General features: G+C 38.0%; 1 protein-coding gene across 1 annotated transcript; it reads right to left on the bottom strand.

Moving 5' to 3' along the window:
• Positions 1 to 12,988: 12,988 nt before the first annotated feature.
• Positions 12,989 to 14,732, bottom strand: LOC137941739 (SPX domain-containing protein 1-like). The gene is made up of 3 exons (XM_068787295.1): positions 14,368 to 14,732; positions 13,945 to 14,077; positions 12,989 to 13,568 (listed from the first exon to the last, which is right to left on the bottom strand). Exons 1-3 carry the CDS (start codon positions 14,650 to 14,652, stop codon positions 13,138 to 13,140), a joined length of 849 nt encoding a protein of 282 aa, XP_068643396.1. The 5' UTR covers positions 14,653 to 14,732; the 3' UTR covers positions 12,989 to 13,137.
• Positions 14,733 to 22,051: the final 7,319 nt, after the last annotated feature.

Genomic DNA, 22,051 nt, shown 5'->3' with positions numbered 1-22,051 from the left:
CTTCCAGTTGTGGGTTCTACGAGAGCTTCCAAAAGAACCAGGTGAGGGCGGCCTGGTGGTATCTCTCTCCTCCACTAGCATGTTCGAGATCATTCTCTCCATTTCTTCTTTCGTTTCGTAGTCCAGTTGGATGTCAATAACTCCACTTTTCTTCTTTTTTCTTCTCCTTTTTATTTTCTTTAGTTTGGTCGAGTTCTTTCCGTCTCCTCGAGATGAACTCAACGATGCAACGGCTGGCCATTTCGGTAGCTTCAGCCATGTTCATCTCATTCTTGATCCGAAACCACTGGAGCAGCTTCCAGCATGTCCTGGGCACAGTGTGGCAGAGATGGATCACCTCCTTCACGTCGTCGACAGCTTTGGAGAATGGGATGAATGCGAAGGTGAGGGATGATAAACAACAAAGACTTATCAACACATAAAGACATGCACAAGAGGATACCTTATTCCAAGCTACATGAAAGACCATAAATACAAAGGAAGACCAAACACATACAAAAGTGACACAAAAAGCAAAAGGGGACACGTGGCCCATGCAAAACCATGCAAGAGTTACGTCCACCTCATCCACACAAAGGAGCACACCCTCTTGCATGGTTCTAGACAAATTTACGCCTACAATATCTCATTTGGGAGTCCCACTACAACCTTCCAAAGTTACTCAAGGATCTCCTACAAATCATGGTCAATCTACCCAAATCAATTTTAGGAAGATGGGCTCAAGCCCGCATGACCAAGGAAGGCCCACACATCCAAAAGAGGTGACATCATGGTAAATAAGAAGACTTCTCATAAAGTTGGTACAAAGATGTAATTAGTCAAGGAGAAACATGTCTGCTTATGTCTTTTCTTATGTAAAGCTTGTAGCCCTAAGGGCATTATGGACATCGTAACATCCTCTCAAAAACTATAAATAAAGGCTCTTGGCTTGGGGTAGAGCATTCAAGCTCTCTCTTAGCCTAAAGGTTTTCTCTCTTCTCCCCTTCTTTTCTTCTCCTTTCCCTCTCTTACTTTGCTCAAGGTTCTAATAATGGGATCCTAAATTCAACATCAATTCAGGAGAGAAATTATCTCAAATCACTCAATAAAGGAATAAGATCAAGGTCAAATCAATCAATTAGATGAAGGAAATTAAAAACCAAAATAAATCGGAGAAGAAAGGAATAATTATACATTGATTTTTATTGATTTATATAATTTTGCTAAGACACCCAAATGGCACCTAGCCACGTACCTACCCCTAGTCGGGACATATTTGCACTAGTTTGTTGCACGCGTTGGCTTGTGCTTCTTCCAAAGATTCCTTCTTCAACCTTTCAAAAGTTCAAACTCCATCGACACTCTCTTCACCGCTTTTGCTCTCTCCTCTACCCCTTCCATTTCCCAATCCCACTTGCAAATGGTTTTCTTTCTTCTCTTTGATCCATATCTGGGTTTTTTAGTGAAGATGTGCAGTAATCTAGAAACTTGATCACTTATGGACAAGTGTGAAGCTTCGAAAAGGGTGGATTCTTCGACTCTGGTCATCCTCTTCTTAACCGGATGCTAAGAAATTTTTTAGGGTAGAAGGGGTACTGTAAAATGCCACACTTTTTACTTTGTTTTTCTTTTTTGAGTTTTTACTTTGTTTCTCTATTTATTAACGTTTTTTTCTTCCTTGATTCCTAGATTGAATCAGTCAATGCAATATTGCCAGAGGCATACTTCACGACAATAGATGGTGTTTTGATTCTTTTTGTTCTCGATATGTCTTAGAAATTTGAGATGAGACTTTCGTGTCTGAGGCAAGTAAGGCTTAGCATCCTGTTAGTAGCTTTTAGTTGATGACATTACAATTTTGATTGGCTTATGTGGTGAAGGAATTTTGAGGCATAACAAGAATTCATAAGGATATAGTAAATAATTGCAAGTGTTATTAGGGTTATCGATAACTCCAACACAGTGTGAAATTCCCAAGGTACTTTGGGGATTTCACACTTGTATTTCAGTTAACTCCAACACAGGATCCTCGATTGATAACCCCAAATATAAAGAGAAAACTAAGGTAACCGAAATACAAGTGTGAAATCCCCTAAGTACTGACTCAGTTTAAGGCGTTAATTAGGCTCCACAACTTAACAATCTCCCACTTGGAGACTAATCCATCATCAATATCTCATCTACAGTGGCAACAACTTCTCAATACTTAGAAGAAGTCCAACTGAAGTTGCACACAACTTTAGTTTCTCGATTGTAACAGTCTTCATCAACATATCAATCAGATTCTAACTCCCTTGAATCTTCTCAAAGTGCAAAGACTCCATCCTCTAGAGCTAATCTAATGAAGTGATAATGCACCTGTATATGCTTTGTTCTAGCATGATAAACAAGATTCTTTGCTAAATGAATAGCACTCTGACTACACAATACAACACATTTTTCCCATGCTTGAGACCTAATTCTTCCAAGAAAAACTATAACTATACCATCTTTTTGCTGGTTTTGGTCACAACAACATATTCTGCCTTAGTAGTAGAAAAAGAAACTATCTTTTTCAACTTAGAGACCCAACTAACTGTTGTACCACCCAATGTGTATACATATCCAGTGGTACTCTTCCTACCATCACTGTCTCCAACCATGTCAGCATCTACATAACCCTGTAATCATAAGTTTAACTTTCTCAAACATAAGGCTGAGTCTGCAGTGCCTCTCAAATACTTGATGTGGAATTTAAGATCTCATGAAAGGAACTTTAGATCATCAAGAAAGAAGAAGAGAGAAGGAGAAGAGAAGAAGAAGAACGTGGAAGGAGATAGTTTGGATTAAGGGAGAAAAGGGTTGCGTCAAAAAGAAAAATGAGGGCTGGACGAATTTGTGGAAAGAAAGGAGAGTGCTTCAATGCCCTACCTCTTAGCCAATGCCTTTATTTATAGTTTTACAATGCCCTTAGGGCTACAATTTGATAAAACAAAAGACATAAAAGGAACACATATTTACACTTCTATGCCATCTTTATGGAAAGTACCATATTTTATACATATGCCACTCCTTTGAAGTGTGGGCTTCTTGTCTTGAGCTCGTGGGCTTGAAGCCATCTTCCAACACACCCCCTCAAGTTGGAGGAGAAAAGACATGGGCCATAGCTCTGTATTCTGCTTCGGCCCTAGATCTTGCAACCATATTTTGCTTCTTACTTTTCCATGTAACCAAGTTTCCCCCAACCAGAGTACAATATCCTGATATAGATTTTCTATCATCAGGAGATCCAGCCCAATCTGCATCTGAGAAGCCTTCAATGTTGAAGTGCCCATATTTTTTATACAACAATCCTCTTCCTGGAGCTCCTTTTAGATAACGTAATATTCTCTCTAAAGTCTGCCAGTGGGTAATTTTTGGTTTGTGCATGAATTGACTCACCATACTTATAGCATATGATATGTCTGGCCTAGTTACCGTGAGATAAATCAGTTTTCCCACGAGTCTTTGATATTTGCCAATATCAATATCTTCTTCATTTGTGGCACATAATTTTACATTTGTATCCATAGGTGTATCAACTGGTCTACAACCCTTCATTCCTGTTTCTTCAAGGAGATCCAAGACATATTTCCTTTGAGACAATATTATCCCATGTTTGGATTGAAGAACTTCTATACCCAAAAAATATTTAAGCATACCAAGGTCTTTAGTCTTGAATTCCTGACATATCATCTGCGTCACCTCTTGTATGCTCAAAGCATCATCACCAATTAAGATAATATCATCCATGTATACGACCAATAATATTTTCCCTTTGACCATATCTTTATAATATACGGAATGATCAACTGAGCACCGATGAAAACCAAACCGTAGGAGTGTTTGACTAATTTTATCAAACCAAGCCCAAGGGGCCTGCTTAAGCCCATATAAAGACTTTTTTAACCGGCATACTGACTCCCCCTCAACCACATAACCAGGTAGTTTAACCATATAAATTTCCTCACTGATATCACCATTTAAAAAAATATTTTTAACATCCAACTGATAGATGGGCCATGAGGAGTTAGAAGCAATAGATAAGATGATGCGTACCGAATTCAATTTTGCAACAGGAGAGAAAGTCTCCTCATAATCTATCCCATAGCACTGCGTATAGCCCTTAGCAACCAGTCGAGCTTTAAGACGAGCAACCGATCCATCCGGATTATGTTTCACCAAAAAAACTCATCGACAACCAACCGGTCTTTTACCTTTTGGGAGTGATGTTAAGTACCAGGTTTGGTTTTCGTATAAGGCGTGCATTTCTTCATCCATAGCCACCTTCCATCCTGGATGTCTGACGACCTCCTGATACGACTGTGGAACGGAAGTAGAAGAAAGGGATACAAGAAACTGAAAACACTCGGAAGACAAGTGATGGTGAGACATAAAATTTGAGATAGGATGTGAAGTAGTACAGGAGCGACGTTCTTTTCTTAAAGCAATAGGCCATAAAATTCAGGCCCATACATAGGAGGAGAAGGACTTACCTCGGGTGGATCCGACAACTCCACAGGTGAAGGTACGGTCGATGCATCAGGGGATGGTTCCACTTGAAGATTGAATGGCACAAGCGGACAAGGAGTAGTAGAAGGACAAGTCCATCCTGGAGGAGCATCATGGGAGTAGAAGGGGGTGTCCTCTAAGAAAGTCACATCCCTAGAGATAAACATCCTCCAAAGGGTAGGATTGTAACAAACATAACCTTTTTGGGTGCGAGAGTACCCAAAAAAAATGCACCTCATAGACCGAGGATCAAGTTTATTTTTATGTGGGAATGTAACATGACGTACATCCAAATACTTTCAAAGGAAGAGAAAAAAGATCTTCACCATTAGATAACACAAAGTAAGGAGTTTTATGATGAAGGACTGATGAAGGTAACCTCTTAATTAGAAATCATGCTGTAAGTATAGCATGAGGCTAATAGAAATAGGGTACCTTCATGGAGTAGAGGAGGCTCAGAGCAACTTCAAGAAGATGACGTTTCTGTCTTTCAGTAACACCATTTTATTGAGGAGTATAGGTACATGATGTTTGATGAATAAGCCCATTACTCTCACAAAAGGATTTGAAGTCATGAGACATGTATTCCTTAGCATTATCAAATCTAAGGGTTTGAATTTTCTTCCCAAATTGTGTCAAGACCATAACATGAAAATATTTAAACAAAGGAAGAATTTCGGAACGCTCTTTAAATAGATATAACCAAGTCACTCAAGTAAAATCATCAACAAAAATGATAAAATATTTAACTTGGGAAATATTTGAGACACATAAAGGGCCCCATACATCAGAATGTATTAGCTCAAACGGAGCAGTACTTGTAGTTGTAAGACGAGGAGAATATGTACTCCTAACATGTTTACTTAATTGACAAACCTCACAATTGAAATTAGAAAGTCCTTTTAAAGATGGAACCAAAGAACGAAGTGAAGGGGTAGACGGATGACCAAGTCGGTTGTGCCAAAGTTGGGCCTCAGATGTGGTGGACAATAATGCAGCTAATGGTGGAAGAGTGAAGTAGTACAAACCCTCCTTTTCATGGCCGCCACCAATCACCAGCTTCGTAGTGAGATCCTGAAAGACACAAGAAGACGGTGAGAAGGTGATAGAGCAATTTAATTGTTTGGTCCATTGACTAACCGAGAGCAAATTTAAAGGAAATTGAGGAACAAACAAAACATCTTGAAGGGGAATAGATGAAGTAAAAGAGGAGGAACCTTTGCCAAGGACCTTGGTTTGGGTTCCATCAGCAATAGTAATGAATTTATGAGGATAACAAGGAGATAAGGACTGCAACAAGTGTTTGTTACCTGATGGATATTCGGAGGCCCCAGAGTCGATGATCCAAGAGGAAGAGAAAGAAGAGGAAGAAAACATACCTGAGGCAATAGTATTGGATGATGAGGGAATAGATGATTCCATGAAGGACTTCATTTTCTGAAATGCAGCATAGTCCTTAGCCGTAAGAGTCACATTTCCAGATGATAATTCAGCCTTATCTTCATTTTTCTGAACGTTAACGGAGACTAGGTTAGTTGTGGCCCAATCAAGTTTGCCATAAAGTTTCCAGCATGATGCCACAAGGTGGTTCTGACGGCCACAATAAGTGCATAGTTGAGGCTCAGTACAGAAACAATTCTGACCTGTTCTACCACCTCTATTTTCAGCCCCTCTCATAGTTCGACCCCTTCTCATATTTTTGCCTCGTCCTCGGGATGAGGAAGATGTTCCCCGATTTCCAGAGAACATCGTCGATGGAGCATCAATAGGAGAAGGAGAGGATGGTTCCGGTATCCGAAGTAATGTAGCACTAATATCATCGAAGGATGGAAGAGCAGAAGAACTTAGAAGCTGAGTTTTGGCCACCTCAAGGTATGGTTTAATATTCGATAAGCAAATGGTTGCTGCCAAAGCTTCTCTTTGTCATTCTTGAACGGCAATATCAATGGAATATGGTTGAGCTAGTTTCCATTCTTGAAGAAGACCTCGAAACCGTGCCAAAAATTCGTGAATATTATCTCCATGTTTCGTATGCAGCATGTTTTGTAAGACATCATATATTTTTTGTAATGAAGCAGCGCTTGAGTAAAGTTTGGCACAAGTGTCCCATATGTTCTTGCCGGTTTCCAAGTGGACCACATTGTTGGCCACCTGCTCTGCCATGCTATTAATGAGCCAACTTATCACTATGTTATCATCTTTAACCCACTTATGGTAGGACGCATCTTCTTCATCAATCGGAGGAGGAAAGTTAACAACATGACTCAAGAGGTCACGAGTAATAAGAACCCTCCGAACCGATTGTGACCAGCTCATGTAATTGGAGAGACCACTAAGTGGAATTGTAGTAATATGGAGCATATCACTCTTATTACTATTGTATCCAATCTCCATGATGAGGCAAGTAAAATATGGAGGTCAATAGAAAAGGCCTTCTTCAAAGAACAATTACTCAATGTAATTTTAAGAACTTGTAGACCAAATCAGTGACCAACAAAAGAGAACAAGAGCAAATTTCTTTCGTGAGGGCAAGCACCAAATTATCAACAAATTTATGCCTTTAGAAAGTGATAATAACATCCAGCCATCACTCAACTTCTCTTGTATTCATAAGAACAAACAGAAGAAAGTATATGCAATCGATTAGGCCTTAATCCAAACTCCAACACAAATGAGCAATAAACAAAAATTTAGAGAAGATTTAATGGCAAACCAAGACATTTGGAAGAGATTTATCTTCAGCTCATGGGAGACTTCAACGTAAACAATGAAGTTAAAAAAAAACGGAACTACAAAGGGTAAATGACTGCTGGAATTTCATCAAACATATAATGAGCATCCAACAACATAACACAAACCCATGAACAACCTTAAGTAAGAGAAGATACAACAACATGTGTTGGAATTCTACCTCAAATGAGATGGATCCAAATTACATAAAGGTAATTGAATTTCACCCATCAATCTTAATAAGATGCAAACAGCAAATGATCTTGATCACTCTTGTAATTGATTTACAAGGAGTCAAGATTATAACATCAATTTAGTCATAGAAATAAATCTTTACAACATATAAAGATTTATCTTGACTTGATGTGACTCAAAATTCAAGTAGTAAAGAAAAACAGTAAAAAGGAGTATGTAAATAAGAAAAGGAAACCAAAAAAATGTAAATAAGAAGAGCATGAACTTATCTCTTCATGACTGAACTCCTTTTACAACTTCTTGAATAGATTTCATAATAACTCCATGAAGAGAGATCCTGTGAAGTTGGGTCCAAGGCCTATCCCAAAATGACTAGCCAACTTAGGAAGCCTCTTTCCCAACTAATAAACTCAAGATCTTTGTATTCACTAATAACTATTCCTTGACACTCCCCCTCACGTGTAGGCCCCCTTTTGTGGCTCTACAAGTGGATAATTTGGGTGGAGGCCCACATATGAGTACCTACTCTGATACCATGTAGAATTTAGGATCTCATGAAAGGAACTTTAGATCAACAAGAAAGAAGAAAAAAAAGAAGAGAGAAGGAGAAGAGAAGAAGAAGAACGTGGAAGGAGAAGAGAAGAAGAAGAACGTGGAAGGAGAGAGTTTGGATTAAGGGAGAAAAGGGTTGCGTCAAAAAGAAAAATAAGGGTTGGACGAATTTGTGGAAAGAGAGGAGAGTGCCTCAATGCCCTACCTCTTAGCCAATGCCTTTATTTATAGTTTTACAATGCCCTTAGGGCTACAACTTCATAAAACAAAAGACATAAAAGGAATACATATTTACACTTCTAATCCATCTTTATGGAAAGTACCATATGTTACACATATGTCACTCCTTTGACGTGTGGGCTTCTTGTCTTGAGCTCGTGGGTTTGAGCCCATCTTCCAACACTTGAAAATCTACTTCATTACTTCCCAATGTTGTTTACCCAGATTACTCATATATCTACTCACAACTCCCACTACATGAGCTATGTCTGGTCTAGTACACTTCATAGCATACATGAGAGTGCCAATTGCAGAAACATAAGGCACATTGGCCATGTAGGCTTGCTCCTGCTCTATAGAAGGTGATTGTTCCTTAGATAACCTACAATGACTAGCCAAAGGAGTACTCACTGGTTTTGCATCATTCATGTTGAATCTGATCATCACCTTCTTCACATATTCTTTTTGTGACAGTTTCAAGACATGAGTATCCCTAGTAATCCTTATCCCAAGGATTTGTTTTGCAACATCCAAATCCTTCATTGCAAACTTCTTGGATAACTCCCTTTTCAACGTATCTATTTCTTGTTTGCAAACACCTGCTATCAACATGTCATCAACATATAATAGTAGTATGATGTAGGAGTCATCAAGGTTCTTCACATATCTGCAATGATCCTTCTGGCACCTCAAGAAACCAATACTACTGAAGAAGATGTCAAACTTCTTATACCACTATCTTGGAGCTTGTTTAAGACCATACAAGCTCTTTTGAAGTTTGCACACCATTTTCTTCTTTCCTTGTGCTTTGAAACCCTGTGGCTGCATCATGTAAATTTCTTTCTCGAAATCACCGTGAAGAAAAGTTGTCTTTACATCCAATTTCTCTAAGTGCAAGTCTTCAGTTGCCATTAGTCCAAACATTGTTCTATTAGTAGTCAATTTAACTATTGGAGAGAAAATCTTAGTATAGTCAATGTCTTCTTTTTGTTGAAGGCCCTTTATAACCAGTCTTGCTTTGTACCGTTTGTTGTCATCATGTTCATCTTTTATTCGGTAAACCCATTTATTCTGCAAAACCTTCTTCCCTTTTGGTAACTCGGTCAACTGCCACGTCTGATGGAATAACAGTGAATCCATCTCACCCCACATGGCCAAGTCCCACTTGGTTGATTCATCAACTTGTACGGCTTCCTCATAACTCTCTGGTTCACCTTTATCAGTTAACAAAATATAATTCAACGCATGGGAGTATCTTTGTGGTGGTCTGCTAGTTCTGGTAGATCTCCTAAGTTCAGTCACAGGAATGTCTTGATTTACTTTTGGGGGTATGTTTTTCTAGTCTTCTTGAGTATATTCCCCATCTCAATACCTAGAAGATCTCTCAACTAAATCTCTTTAGACTTTTTAGTTTTATTACTTGTGCTCTCAGAACCTGTTCTCAACCTGTCCTTATAAAGAGTACCTTCATTGAAGATCACATCCTTGATCCTGATAACCTTACGACTTTGGTCATCCTAGAAAGGATAACCAAACTCGGTATCACCATATCCAATATAGAAACATATCTTGGATTTAGCATCACGTGTAGTTCTAACAGCAGAATCAATGTAAGAAATACAACCAAACCCTTTCAAGAAAGAAAGGTTTACCTCTTTGCCGCTCCAAACCTCTTTTGGTATTTTGCAATCCAATGGTGTTGAAAAATCTCTGTTGATCAAATAAACAACGGTGCTAATAGCCTCAGACCAGAACATCTTTGGCAATCCCGCATGTAATCACATGCTCCTAGCATGCTCGTTCAAAACCCTGTTCATCCTCTCAACAACACCATTCTATTAAGGTTTTCCAGGAATGGTCTTCTTCATTTTGATTCCATTATCAGCACAATAATGTTAAGTTGTGGAGCCTAATCAACGCCTTACGTTGAGTCGGTACGTAGATCTTGTATTGTGGATGCCCTAGTACACTGGGTAGGGGATTTAACTCTTGTACTGCGGTTGGCCTAGTTTTTTCTTTATATTTGGGGTATCGCTATTAGGGTTTATCATCGGAGAAGGATCTTGAGTTGCGGCAGAGAGAGGTGAGAGAAAAACACCTATAAGTGTGTGCGATTTTTCATGTAAACTATTTCATCTTCATAGTGGATTACTACAACGGCGGAAGATAGGACAGTTTCACCTTGAGTCGAACCTTTATAAATCTTGTTGTATTTTTATGCTTGTTTTTTTCTTCTTCTATGATTATTATTATTGCTCTAGTTAGTTTGGAATTAGAACATCTAATTCCTAACAAGTACCGCTTGAAATCATTGTCTATGTATTCTCCCCCATTATCTGACTGTAGGCACTTCACCTTAAAAATTATCTCATTCTCAACCACTACTCTCCATCTCTTGAAACTATCAAAGACATTTGATTTTTTTTCAAGAAATAAACTCATTCTTTTCTGTTTTCATCATCAATAAATGTCACATAATAATTAGAACCACCAAGGGAGGTAACATTTGAAGGTCCCTCACACATCTAAATGAACCAACTCTAATTTTCCTGTCTTTCTCTCCTTTCCTGCCTTAGAAAAGCTAACCCTTTTCTGTTTGCTGAAAATACAGTCTTCACACAAGTCGTTGTTTACAAATATCAACCCTAGTAGTTTCCCTTTGGACTAAAGCATTTTCATTCCCTTCTCACTCATGTGACTAAGCCTATAATGCCACAAATCAGAATTAGTAACAGCATCAGTAACTGCAATTGTGTCTCTGCAATTAGAAGTGATGTAAAGAGTTCCAGTGTTAATTCCTCATGCAACAACCATGACTCCCTTAGTGACTTTCCAGGCAGCACCATTAAAAGTCATGTTATATCCTTCATCATCAAGCTGCCCTACTGAGATCACATTACGCAACAGTTTTGGCACATGTCTCACTTTGTCAATTTACCACACTGACCCGTTTGACATCACTAATATCAAAAATATCCAAAGGTTCTCCATCAGCAAGATACACCTTCTCATAATTTGCAGCAACATAATTGTCCATGATCTTGATAGGAATTAGACGCCCTAATTTCAAACTAATGAGAGCAATAATAATGAGAAAAAGAGAAAAATAAGCACAAAAAAAACACAACAAGATTTATAGAGGTTCGCCTTAAGGTGAGACTACGTCTAGTCTTCTGTCACTGCAGTAATTCACTATGAAGATGAAATACTTTACAAGAGAAATCACACACTTACAGATGTTTCTCTTTAACCTCTCAGGCTGCAACTCGAGATGCTCCTCGGATTAAGATGATGAAACCCTAATAACGGTGCCCCTCAATTATAAAGAGAAAATTAGGGCAACCGCGATACAAAAGTAAAATTTCCAAACTACCCTTAATGAAACAACAGTCAATATATCGATCCGCAACCAACTCAGCGTAAAGCGTTAATTAGGCTCGACATCTTAACAAATCACATAGTGTGCAATGGTGTGAAATGAAGCTTCTAATCTAATACCAAAGAGTCAATAAGGCTATCAACCAACAAGAGTAAAACATCTTGTACTTCTTTAGTAACCACATTTGTAGTGTTGTTTGTTCTTTTCATCCTTCTTCGTTACTCTGTGGTTCTTCTTTATATGACCAAACTTGCCACAATTCTAGTATTCCACATTCTTTTCGAATTTGGACTTACTTCTTCCATTCCTTGACTTCCATCTACCATTGTCCTTATTGGAATTCCTTTAAAAGTTTCTGCCCCTAGTATCGACACTTAGGGCAGAATTAGATATCGATGATTCTCTGGAATCCTTTCTATGAACTTCCTCAACAAGAATAGTATCCTGAACATTACTAAAGATCAACTTCTCGTTGCCTACAGAATTGTTGACCGCAACTCATAGGCTCCCAACAATTGGCAAAGACGCCAAAAGAATAAAGGCACGAACCTTATCATCAAATTTAATCTGAACGGAGGTCAATTGATTGACAATCGTGCTAAACTCATTCAAATGTGTTGCCATTGATGTATTTTCTGTCATCTTTAAATTGAGTAGTTTTTCATGAGATGTACCTTATTATTTGTGAAGGTTTCTCATACATATTAGACAGAATCTTTATCATTCCCGTTGTGGTTTTCTTTGATGCCACATTATGAGTCACATTCTTCAATAGTGTCAACTTGATCACGTGTACCAACTCAGCGTAAGGCATTAATTAGGCTCCACAACTTAATAGAAGGGGCTTGTGTAAAATTAAAACCTGACCTTTCATCTAGTATAAGCGTTGATCGAATGGTCAAGCATTGGATCACCTCTCTCTCTCTCTCTCTCTCTCTCTCTCTCTCTCTCTCTCTCCATATATATATACATCAACCGTCTGATCATGATCGGACAATAGAGATAGTCGTTGATCGGATGACTATGATAGCCAATGATCGGATGGCTGAGATAACCGTTAATCGGACGACTAAGATAGCCGTTGACTTGATTGAATGGTTGAGATAGTGTTTCACATATTTAACACTAAATGACTTTTCGTATCGGTGCCTTCTGATCATGATTGGGCGGCTGAGATAATTGTTGATCAAACGATTGAGATAATTGTTTGATATTGTTTGATCGGATGGCTGAGATAGATGTTGATCATGATCGTCACCTTGGTTCATAAACTGATAATTGTTTGATTGGATGACTGAGATACTTGTTGATCATGATCGTCACCTTGGTTCATAAACTGAAACATTAAGCACAAGCGATCAGAGCTAGGCTGGTAGAATCAAGATTGATCATTCAAATACTACACCGGACTTTGTCTTAGCTGTATTTTAAATTAAACATTTTACATATGTTAGAAGAATCTAATACAAGTAAAGCTGTAGCCCAGAAAAGGGTGATATAGGACTCAAATATGATAACAAAAACAAGCTTTAATGTGATCCATATGTTCATCACTACTTAGCTACTTGCTCTAAAACAGGTACTTTGCTCCAAATCTCACCCACCCCGTTACTTTGCAAGGGAGGCAACGAGAACACACTCACGGTTGAACTTCCGCTCCTTATCTCCTTCAAAGACCTCAACGCTGACATTGTGCTCTTCATGTACAAACTCTCCATGTATTCGATCTCTCCCAGATCCTTTTGGCCTCTTAGAGATCTTTCTTTCTGGGCTGGAGATCTGGGATCGGACACCTCGTCGAGGGACCCTGAAACAGACGGTTCGCACGACGGGAAGAGGGTATCAAGCATAGTCTCGCACTCCTTCACCAGCTTGTTAAGCAAATCCGTGGTGAAGAATGGTTGTTGCATGACCTTTCGGATAAAGGGCAAGCGAATTAGAGCTCCGGTTCTTTTGTCATATTTCTTCAGTATTTTCACAAGTCCTGTCAAGCGTCGAAGAACAAATAAGAAGGTTTCATCAGGATATCACAAAGTTAACTGTCAGGATATCACAAAGTTAACTGCGGATAAACTCTGAGAATCAAATTTCTCGATCAACTGAAAGAGAAAGTGAATTCCTTCTCTGGTTAACGAGGAGAAACTGGAAACCTATAGCGAGTTGTACCTAATTTCCGTGTGGGAATTCAGTGATGCGGGCTGCATCAAAAAATATTTTACAGAAACGATACTTCCCGCACACACCAGATGCAACAAAACACAACTGGATAAATGCAAACTCCATCCCCACCACGACCGTAGATTGAAGAGTACAAGAATAAGGAAACAATTGAGTGAAAATCGTGATCTTAGTAACTGTACCTGTGTAATTGAGAGCACTGTAGTTCTCCAAGAGAACCATTTCCCCGTGGAAATCCACAATCTCTTTGCGTATTTTCATCTTCATCTGATCCTCGTTAAAATCCTTCGTCTTGGCCACTCGATCTTGTAGCTCCTGCCCACGTACCAAAGACGGAAAAAAAAAAAAAAGTTATTGTCAAGTCACCCTTACATCCTCCCAACTCACGCCACACGCACACTTTAAGACATTGAACAAAGTGGAATGAAAAGCGGTTTTAAAGGAGAATAGCCTAATCGCGCGACGGTAAGGAAATCACCCTCCAATTTACAGTTGAAATTAAGTGAAAACTTGAGCATGAAACAATTACACTTGAAACTAAAAGAACCACAGTGAAGGCTTGCAGCAGATTCAAGAGAAGACGAAGATAGTTAATCAAGACATACCTTTTGCCTGATGATATATTCCTCCTCTTTCTCGACGAAGAAAGCATTAAACTTTTCGAGTTCGGCCTCCAAAAGCCGAATGAAATCCATCTCCTCCTTAGTAATGGCGGCATCTCCAGTTTCGTTCTCGGAAGAATCAGCCAATCTAGGCCTCTTTCTCCTATCCCCGCCTTTGGGAACGATCTGCTTGAGTAGCTTCTTCAAATCCTTGTACGACAAAAACTTATCCCTCCACTCCGGCAGGGTCTCCTCAATCTGATTGCTCAATCTCTTCCCGAACTTCATCGAGACGGAGTCTTCTTGCCTTTGATCTGCGTCTTCTCACCCAAAAGCAAAGGAAGCGACGGCGACGGTACGTAGTGGGCGACGTTCGGAAGCGGGGTTTGGGGAAAGCTTAAGGAGAGGAATATAATGAGCAGAGAAGGAATGGAATATTCGTGGAGGCATTTGGGAATATCCGGCCACGCGAGGAGGTATATTCGCTTCGAGCCTCATGAACTAATCGAGTACAGTACACCGAACCTTTTTGTGTCTGTAAATGGTTCAGAATTAAGATTTAGTGAAAAGAGTAGCTATACGAATCTGTTATTAGAATATTCTGGGATATGGAATCGAACGAAGGAATGTTCCAAAATTGCACCAATGACATCCCTTCCATTTTTGGCTGTAGGAAAATCCGCCTTCAATCGTGGCCCACCAAGGCGTCCAAGTCACACATTTTTACTCATTTACCATTTAGCAAAGGGAATATAAATCGTTGCCTAATTAAATATTTAGGCAATTTCACCTAATTACCCATTTATTATGTATTAAATGAAATTGGAATAAGTAAGGGTCGTCATAGACCTAATTGCTCAATTGCTTGATTATATAAAGGTAATTTAGTATTTTTCTGTGTGGTGCATCACACAATCCTTGAAAAGAAGAAGGGAGTGACTTCCTTGTAGTGAAAGACTAGTTTGGAGTTTTTTAAACCCTTTTTAGGAGTTGTTTATTTCTTGGAGCTTGGGTTTTTGGGTTTCATATAGTCTCCCTTATTTCTTAAAAATAGCGAAGGAACCGGTGAGATCATCAAGGGTAGAGAAGATGAGTCATACCTCCTGAAATGGGCATAGGCCATTTTGTTTTCTTTTCGTACATTGAGAGAATCAAAGTTTGATAAGAATAATGTATTGGCCCAAGTGACTTTTCAAGAAGATGGTGAATTAAAGTTTTCAAAATTTAAAGCTAAGTGCGCAAGAATTAAATCAAGATACTAAATCCAAGCAAAATAAGAATAATTTACCCACACCATAATGAATACCAATTTTTTTTTATCAATGTTCCCTTATTGGTATTCATCGCCCAAGAACCTGTGCTTGAAAAACTCCACTAATATATGCTCTATTAGCTTTGAATTTTACAAGAAAGAGGTTTTGGTTCTTTTTCAACCAACATGTATACTCAAATATATGGTTACAAGCAATCTCCCATGAGACTGAGCTAGCTTCTACCTCTAGTAAGCTCTTCAATCTAGATTCAAGGTTCTAGATGAACCTATCAAATGAAATCAAAGATTTAAAAAAATTATAAGTTTACACCCTTTTGAAGTTTGGAGAGACAACCTTCTCCTTTGAAATGTCCAAGCTTCCAGCTTTGATGTACACATTGAAATGATTTAGAGTTTCTCTAAGGTTAATGCAAGGTGTGGTTTTGAGAGGAATGGTGGAGATATGCAAAAACTAGCTTTTCTCTCTAAAAAATGAACTCAATATAAGATTTCACGATGAAAAAGTTAGAATTGAGTAGGATTGCAAATGAATGCCTATCAACTTCTCAAATGAATGTTTGGTGGGGTATTTATAAGTTCCTCCTGCCAAACTAGCCATTTTTTGCCCGTTTATAAAAAAATTGGCCTAACATTGATCGATCAATCGTGCATAACAACTATATTTTTGTTAGAAATGGCTTATTGATCTATTAGTTTTGACTATTAGTTGACAAAAACAAGTTGATCAATCAGTTCAATAGTGATTGATCGATCATACTTTTCAATTCTTGGTTGTGCAATACAAGTATGATCGATCGATGTAAGGATCTTGATCAATCATGCTTTGTATCCCCAAATGACTTTGTCTGATTGATCTTTGCTACAATGTATAATTGATCATGCTTTTCAAACCATGTATGCCTGGATAAGTATGATGATCAGTCTAATAGTGGATGATCGATCATGCTTTCTAGCACAATCTGGTGCAATTTTGGCTGATTGATCAATGTACAAGTATTGATCGATCATGCTTTGTAATTCTTATGGGTGCCTATTTTGGTTAACCGATCATGCTTTGTAATTCTTATCATTACACATTGTCGTTGATTGATCATTGGTCAACTATTTGACTTGGCGCGACTCGGTACTTTTTCTCCGGTTGGATTATTATTTTGAGGTCCATTTCACCTACAACTATTGTGTCTCTTTGAATGAGACATTATTATTGAAGAAGTGGTGACTTCAACATTCTATCTTCCTGTTTACCCATTACCTATTGGTTATTTGACAACCTTACTCCTACTATCCTTTATTTGACTCTCCCATACATCTTTGGGCCAACCTTTTTGCATGTTGCTTCGGTTGGGAGTTTAAGACCATCATGGTTGGGTATATAAGTCCATTGATACTTTAATATATATATATATACCCATGAGTCTTTTTATCGCTGTCTTGTGAATGACAGACATTACCCACTTATCATGTCTTTTATTGTTGTCTTGTGAATGATAGGCATTTGTCACGTATCACGTCTTTTATCACCGTCTTGTGAATGACAGGCATTTATCACCCATTTCTACCTGTGAGCGTCGGTGTCGGGGATGGGACACCATGATGAAGGAGCTTATTACTACATATATGTTACCTCCCTTAATTAGTATTTATTACTTCTACCACTTGAGAGTTGTTGTCCTGTGGAGGGACACAGTGATGGAGGAGTTATTACTACACTTCTGAGCACTACGTTAGACCCACTACCTGTGAAAGATAGGAGTGCTACTACCTGAGAATGATAGGAGTGTGCCCTACATCCAGCACGGATTATGACTGGAGTATGGAGCAATGTCATACTACTTGGAATGATTTTACTCTCACTTATTTTATGCCAGTTGGGCCTCATGGAAGAGAGCACCAGCGTGAGGGGGAGTGTTGGAAGATATGGAGGACTGCCATTTTATATGAGAAGATCCTATACATCATTTGTAGCAAGATGAGAGTTCATGATGTTCTCTCACCCCCAGCTTGAGGGGGAGTGTTGAAAGATAAGCCCAAGCCCACATGACCAAGGAAGACCCACATATCCAAGTGTGTTGGAAGATGGGCCCAAGCTCATAAGACCAAGGAAGGTCTACATATCCAAGTGTGTTGGAAGATGGGTCCAAGCCCATAAGATATGGATAAACCATTATCACACGAGCTGGTAGGACCCACCATGATCACGTGAGGTGGCATTATGAGTCTTACAGAGCCACAATTATTATGGAAGGAGGTCTCACAAAAGAGTCATGTTAGTCGTCTATTTATATTGGGTTATTTAATTATGCTCGGACTTGAAATTGGGACAAAGTAGTTTAATTGTAATTGGACTCTACTACCTTCCTCTAATATAAATAGAGGTTCATATACTCTGATTACAATAGGTCAATGAAGTATTTCTCTTTTCCATAAATTCAACACAGTACAAGTATAATTGATCAATGTATTTTCCTATGATCGATCATGCTTGAAGTCCCTTACTGGCAAGATTCTGACTGATCGATCATCCCTCCAGATTGATCAATCATTCCATGAAAGTTCTGCTTACCTAGACAACAATGATCAATCAATCCAAATGGGATGATCGATCATGCGTTATAGCATGAAATGATCATGTTCTGGATGATCAATCAATCAACTAAGGTTGATCGATCATGCTTTATATTTTTGAATTGCACTGATCTGGATGATCAATCAATATCAATGGTTGATTGATCATTCCAATGCCAATTTAAAAATGTAAACTTTATAAAGCATGAGAATTTTTCTCTAAGTACTTTAACATTTTCTAAATGATGTTTATGATGATCATATCTATATGCAATTTATAACCTAAAGCTTCGATTTAAAAAATGTACTTTAAGGAATAGGAAGTTTGAAATATTCTCTTACAAAAATTGGTTAAGTTTAGATGTTTCTCTATAATGTTTGAACTCGAGTCTTCTCGCAGTCTTCTGTTCGAGGTCTTGATTTTGGCTTAGACGCTTTAGACCTTTAGATGCTCTTGAAGGTGAAGTATCTGAAATACTTTAGATTTTCAAGTTATTAGTTCAATTAAGTTTTTTTATCATCAAAAGCAATGTGGAAGTCAACCTATGATTAATAATCTCCTACTTTTTTATGATGACAAAGTCTAACTTGGAAAAAATAACTACACTTCCCTAAGGATTGGACTTAAGAAAATTATGTAATTTTATCCTAAGCTCCCCCTTAATTTGTGCATTGTTTGTTTTAATCATTTTAAGCTTAATTTTATGAGTGCCTAGGTCGTTAGATCCAAGTTCCCTATTTTTCCCCCTTTTGTCATTCTAAAAAAGATAGTTAATTGATGTTGAAAGACATAAACAAGCTTAGGTGTCATTATTGTAAACATCTTATGTTTTGTATCTCTTCTTTACTCTCTTTTGGGTGAAGGGTATACTTGTAACTTATAGACTCTTGACATCTATAAATAAAGGCTAAGGGGGAGGGTTTGGATATCTTCCATAACTCTAATTCTCTCCTACACTTCTCTTCTCCACATGACCACTTCTCTCTTGTTCTCTCTCAGTCGTCCTCACTTCTCTCCTCCTCTTCTCCTCCTCTCTTCTTCTCTTCTCCTTCTTCCCTCTTCGCTCTAACACTTTAAGTTTGGGTCGTGATAGTATGGAATGTGAAATCAACATGGTATCAGAGCAGTGATTTTAGGATTCCAGTTTGCTTCATTGCTACTCGGATTATGAGACATGAAGATGCTGGTTTATGTTTAAGATTTTGCATTCGGTTTGAAGAAACCTATGCTGCTCTAGAAAAGATAAGTTTTTTTTTTTTTACTTCTCTATGAAACAGTAGGTTTTGCATGTTAGTCTTTGGCATGTGTTTCATGCTTGAATAAATTGTCATGTGGTATTTGCTTCGATAAGGCTGGTGTTGATTTTAGGATTCCATACTATAAAGTCGTCAACCTAAGACAATGAAAGAAGAGGGAAGAAGAAGAATAAGAAGAAGAAGAAAGAAAGAACAAGAGAAAGGATGGTTGGGAGAGAGGAGGAAATTAAGGGGAGAATAAGGATTGTGGAAGATATCTAAACCCTCTCCCTTAGCCTTTATTTAAAGATGTCAAGAGTACATAAATTACAAGTATACCCTTCACCCTAGTGAGAGTGAAGAAGGGACAAAAAACATAAGATATTTATAATAATGACAACTAAGCTTGTCTGTGTCATTCTACACTCCCCCTCAAGTTGGTGGTGAAAAAACATCATATATACCCATCTTGGTACATGCAGTGGAGAGAATTTTAGAGTTGACTGACTTCGTGAACATATTAGCAAGTTGTCTATGAGTTGAGACATGTTTAAGGCCTATGATTCCTGCTTACAATTTTTCTCTCACCTTGATATGTTTAGTTCTCTCATAAAAAATTGGGTTGGAGGCAATGTGGATTGTTGCATGATTATCACAATAGAGTTTTATAGAGACCTCTTTGTGGTATCCCAATTCTACTTGAAGAGATTTAATCCATAGAAACTTCCTTACCGCATGTGTCATGACTCTGTATTCTGCTTTTGCACTTGACCTTTCAACCACATTTTATTTTTTACTCCTCCAAGTAACAAGGTTGCCTCCAACTAGAGTACAATATCCTAAAGTAAATTTTCTATCATCTAGTAATCTAGCCCAATCTGCATCAGCAAAGCTTTCAATATTGAGATGACCATGACACTTATAAAAGAGTCCTTATCCTAGTGCCTTTTTCAAGTACATGATGTTTGAAGATGGGCCCATGCTCACACGACCAAGGAAGGCTCACACGTCCAAGAGAGGTGTGTTAGAAGATGGGCTCAAACCCACATGACTAAGGAAGGCCCATACATCCAAGAGTGGTGGTAGAATGGTAAATAAATAATCATCTCTTAAAGATGGTACTGATGTAATTAGTTTAAATTTTTTGTCTCTTCTTAACCCTTCTAAAGTGAAAGGCATAATTGTAATATTATAATTTTATTCATTTATAAACAGAGCTTCAGGGGGAGGGTGAGGACACAAGTCCATTACCTCATTCTTCCTTTTGTTTTCTCCCCAACATTAGCAAATGACTGAAATATGATCTTTTGATTTCCATTTCACTCTTTTAGCACTATAACCATGGGATGTGTTTATTAAGGTCAATTTTTTCAGCCGAAGTGAATCAAGGTGGGTTGCTCATGCCTAGTTCTCCTCGAAGCTTAGAGAAACGGTTAAGTCCCAATGGCTTGGTAAAAATACCCACTAATTGTTTTTCAGTGAGTACAAACTCAATTCTTATAACCTTGGTTCAGACCAACTCTCTGATAAAATGACTAATCGACTAGATCAATCGCTGAAAATTTTGAGTACCAAAGACCTAAATTGAGTGTCCTAAGAGATAATGGAAAATTCTTTTTATTGTCATTAAGTGAGGTTCTCTAGGATCAAATTTGTTATCTAGAACATAAGCATACCGAGAACATTATATCTGGTCTATTGGATAAAAGGTAAAGTAAGGATCCAATCATACATATATATAATTTTTTATCAAAGGCCCTACTGGAGTTGTCTGAGTCAGGTTTCAAGGACAAACTCATGGGTGTGCCTATTGAGTGAAGATTTTCAATGTTAAATCTCTTAAGTAATCCTTTAGTGTATTTAAATTGTTTGATGAATGTGCCATTTTCATTTCGAGTTACTTGAAGTTGAATGTGAGTTCACCGATTAAACTCATTCTTCATTACACTAGAAAATTCTTCACAATGAGAGGGATTTGTAGAACCAAAAACTGATATCATCCACATAAATTTGAACGATAATTAAATCTTGATCATGGTTCTTAGTAAATAGAGTCTTATATATGCTTCCTCTCTTATATCCATTTTTTCCAAGAATTCGCTTAATCTTTCATACCACGCTCTTGGAGTTTGCTTTATCCCATATAATATTTTATGTAATTTGTATACATGGTCAAGCATACTCACATCTTCAAATCCTTCGGGGTTTTTCAACATAAACTCCTTCTTGTATGTACCCATTAAAAATGTGCTAGTTACATCGATTTGGTACAACTTGAATTTCATGTGACCAGCTTAGGGTAGTTAGATTTGAAAAGTCTCTAGTCTTGTCACGAGTGCGTAGCTTTCTTCGAAATCTATACCTTCTTCTTGGTTATACCCTTTTGCAACTAATCTGGTTTTGTTTCTCACTACTTGATTTTCTTCATTCACTTTGTTCTTAAAGACCCATTTTTTCCCAATAACTTGTTGATGAAAGGGTCTAGGTACTAGAGTCCAAACTTTGTTTCTTATGAATTTATTCAATTCTTCTTGCATTCCCATAATCCAAAAGTCATCTTTTTAGCTTTGGCAAAGCATTTGGGCTCTATTTGAGAAACAAAAGCACTATTTT

This window comes from Aristolochia californica, unplaced genomic scaffold (genome assembly GCF_029961685.1).
Source record: "Aristolochia californica isolate CCGP_79_NKW_82.1479 unplaced genomic scaffold, dmAriCali1.0.hap1 SCAF_9, whole genome shotgun sequence".
Lineage (NCBI taxonomy): Eukaryota > Viridiplantae > Streptophyta > Magnoliopsida > Piperales > Aristolochiaceae > Aristolochia > Aristolochia californica.
This window is presented reverse-complemented; position numbering and strand designations above follow the sequence as displayed.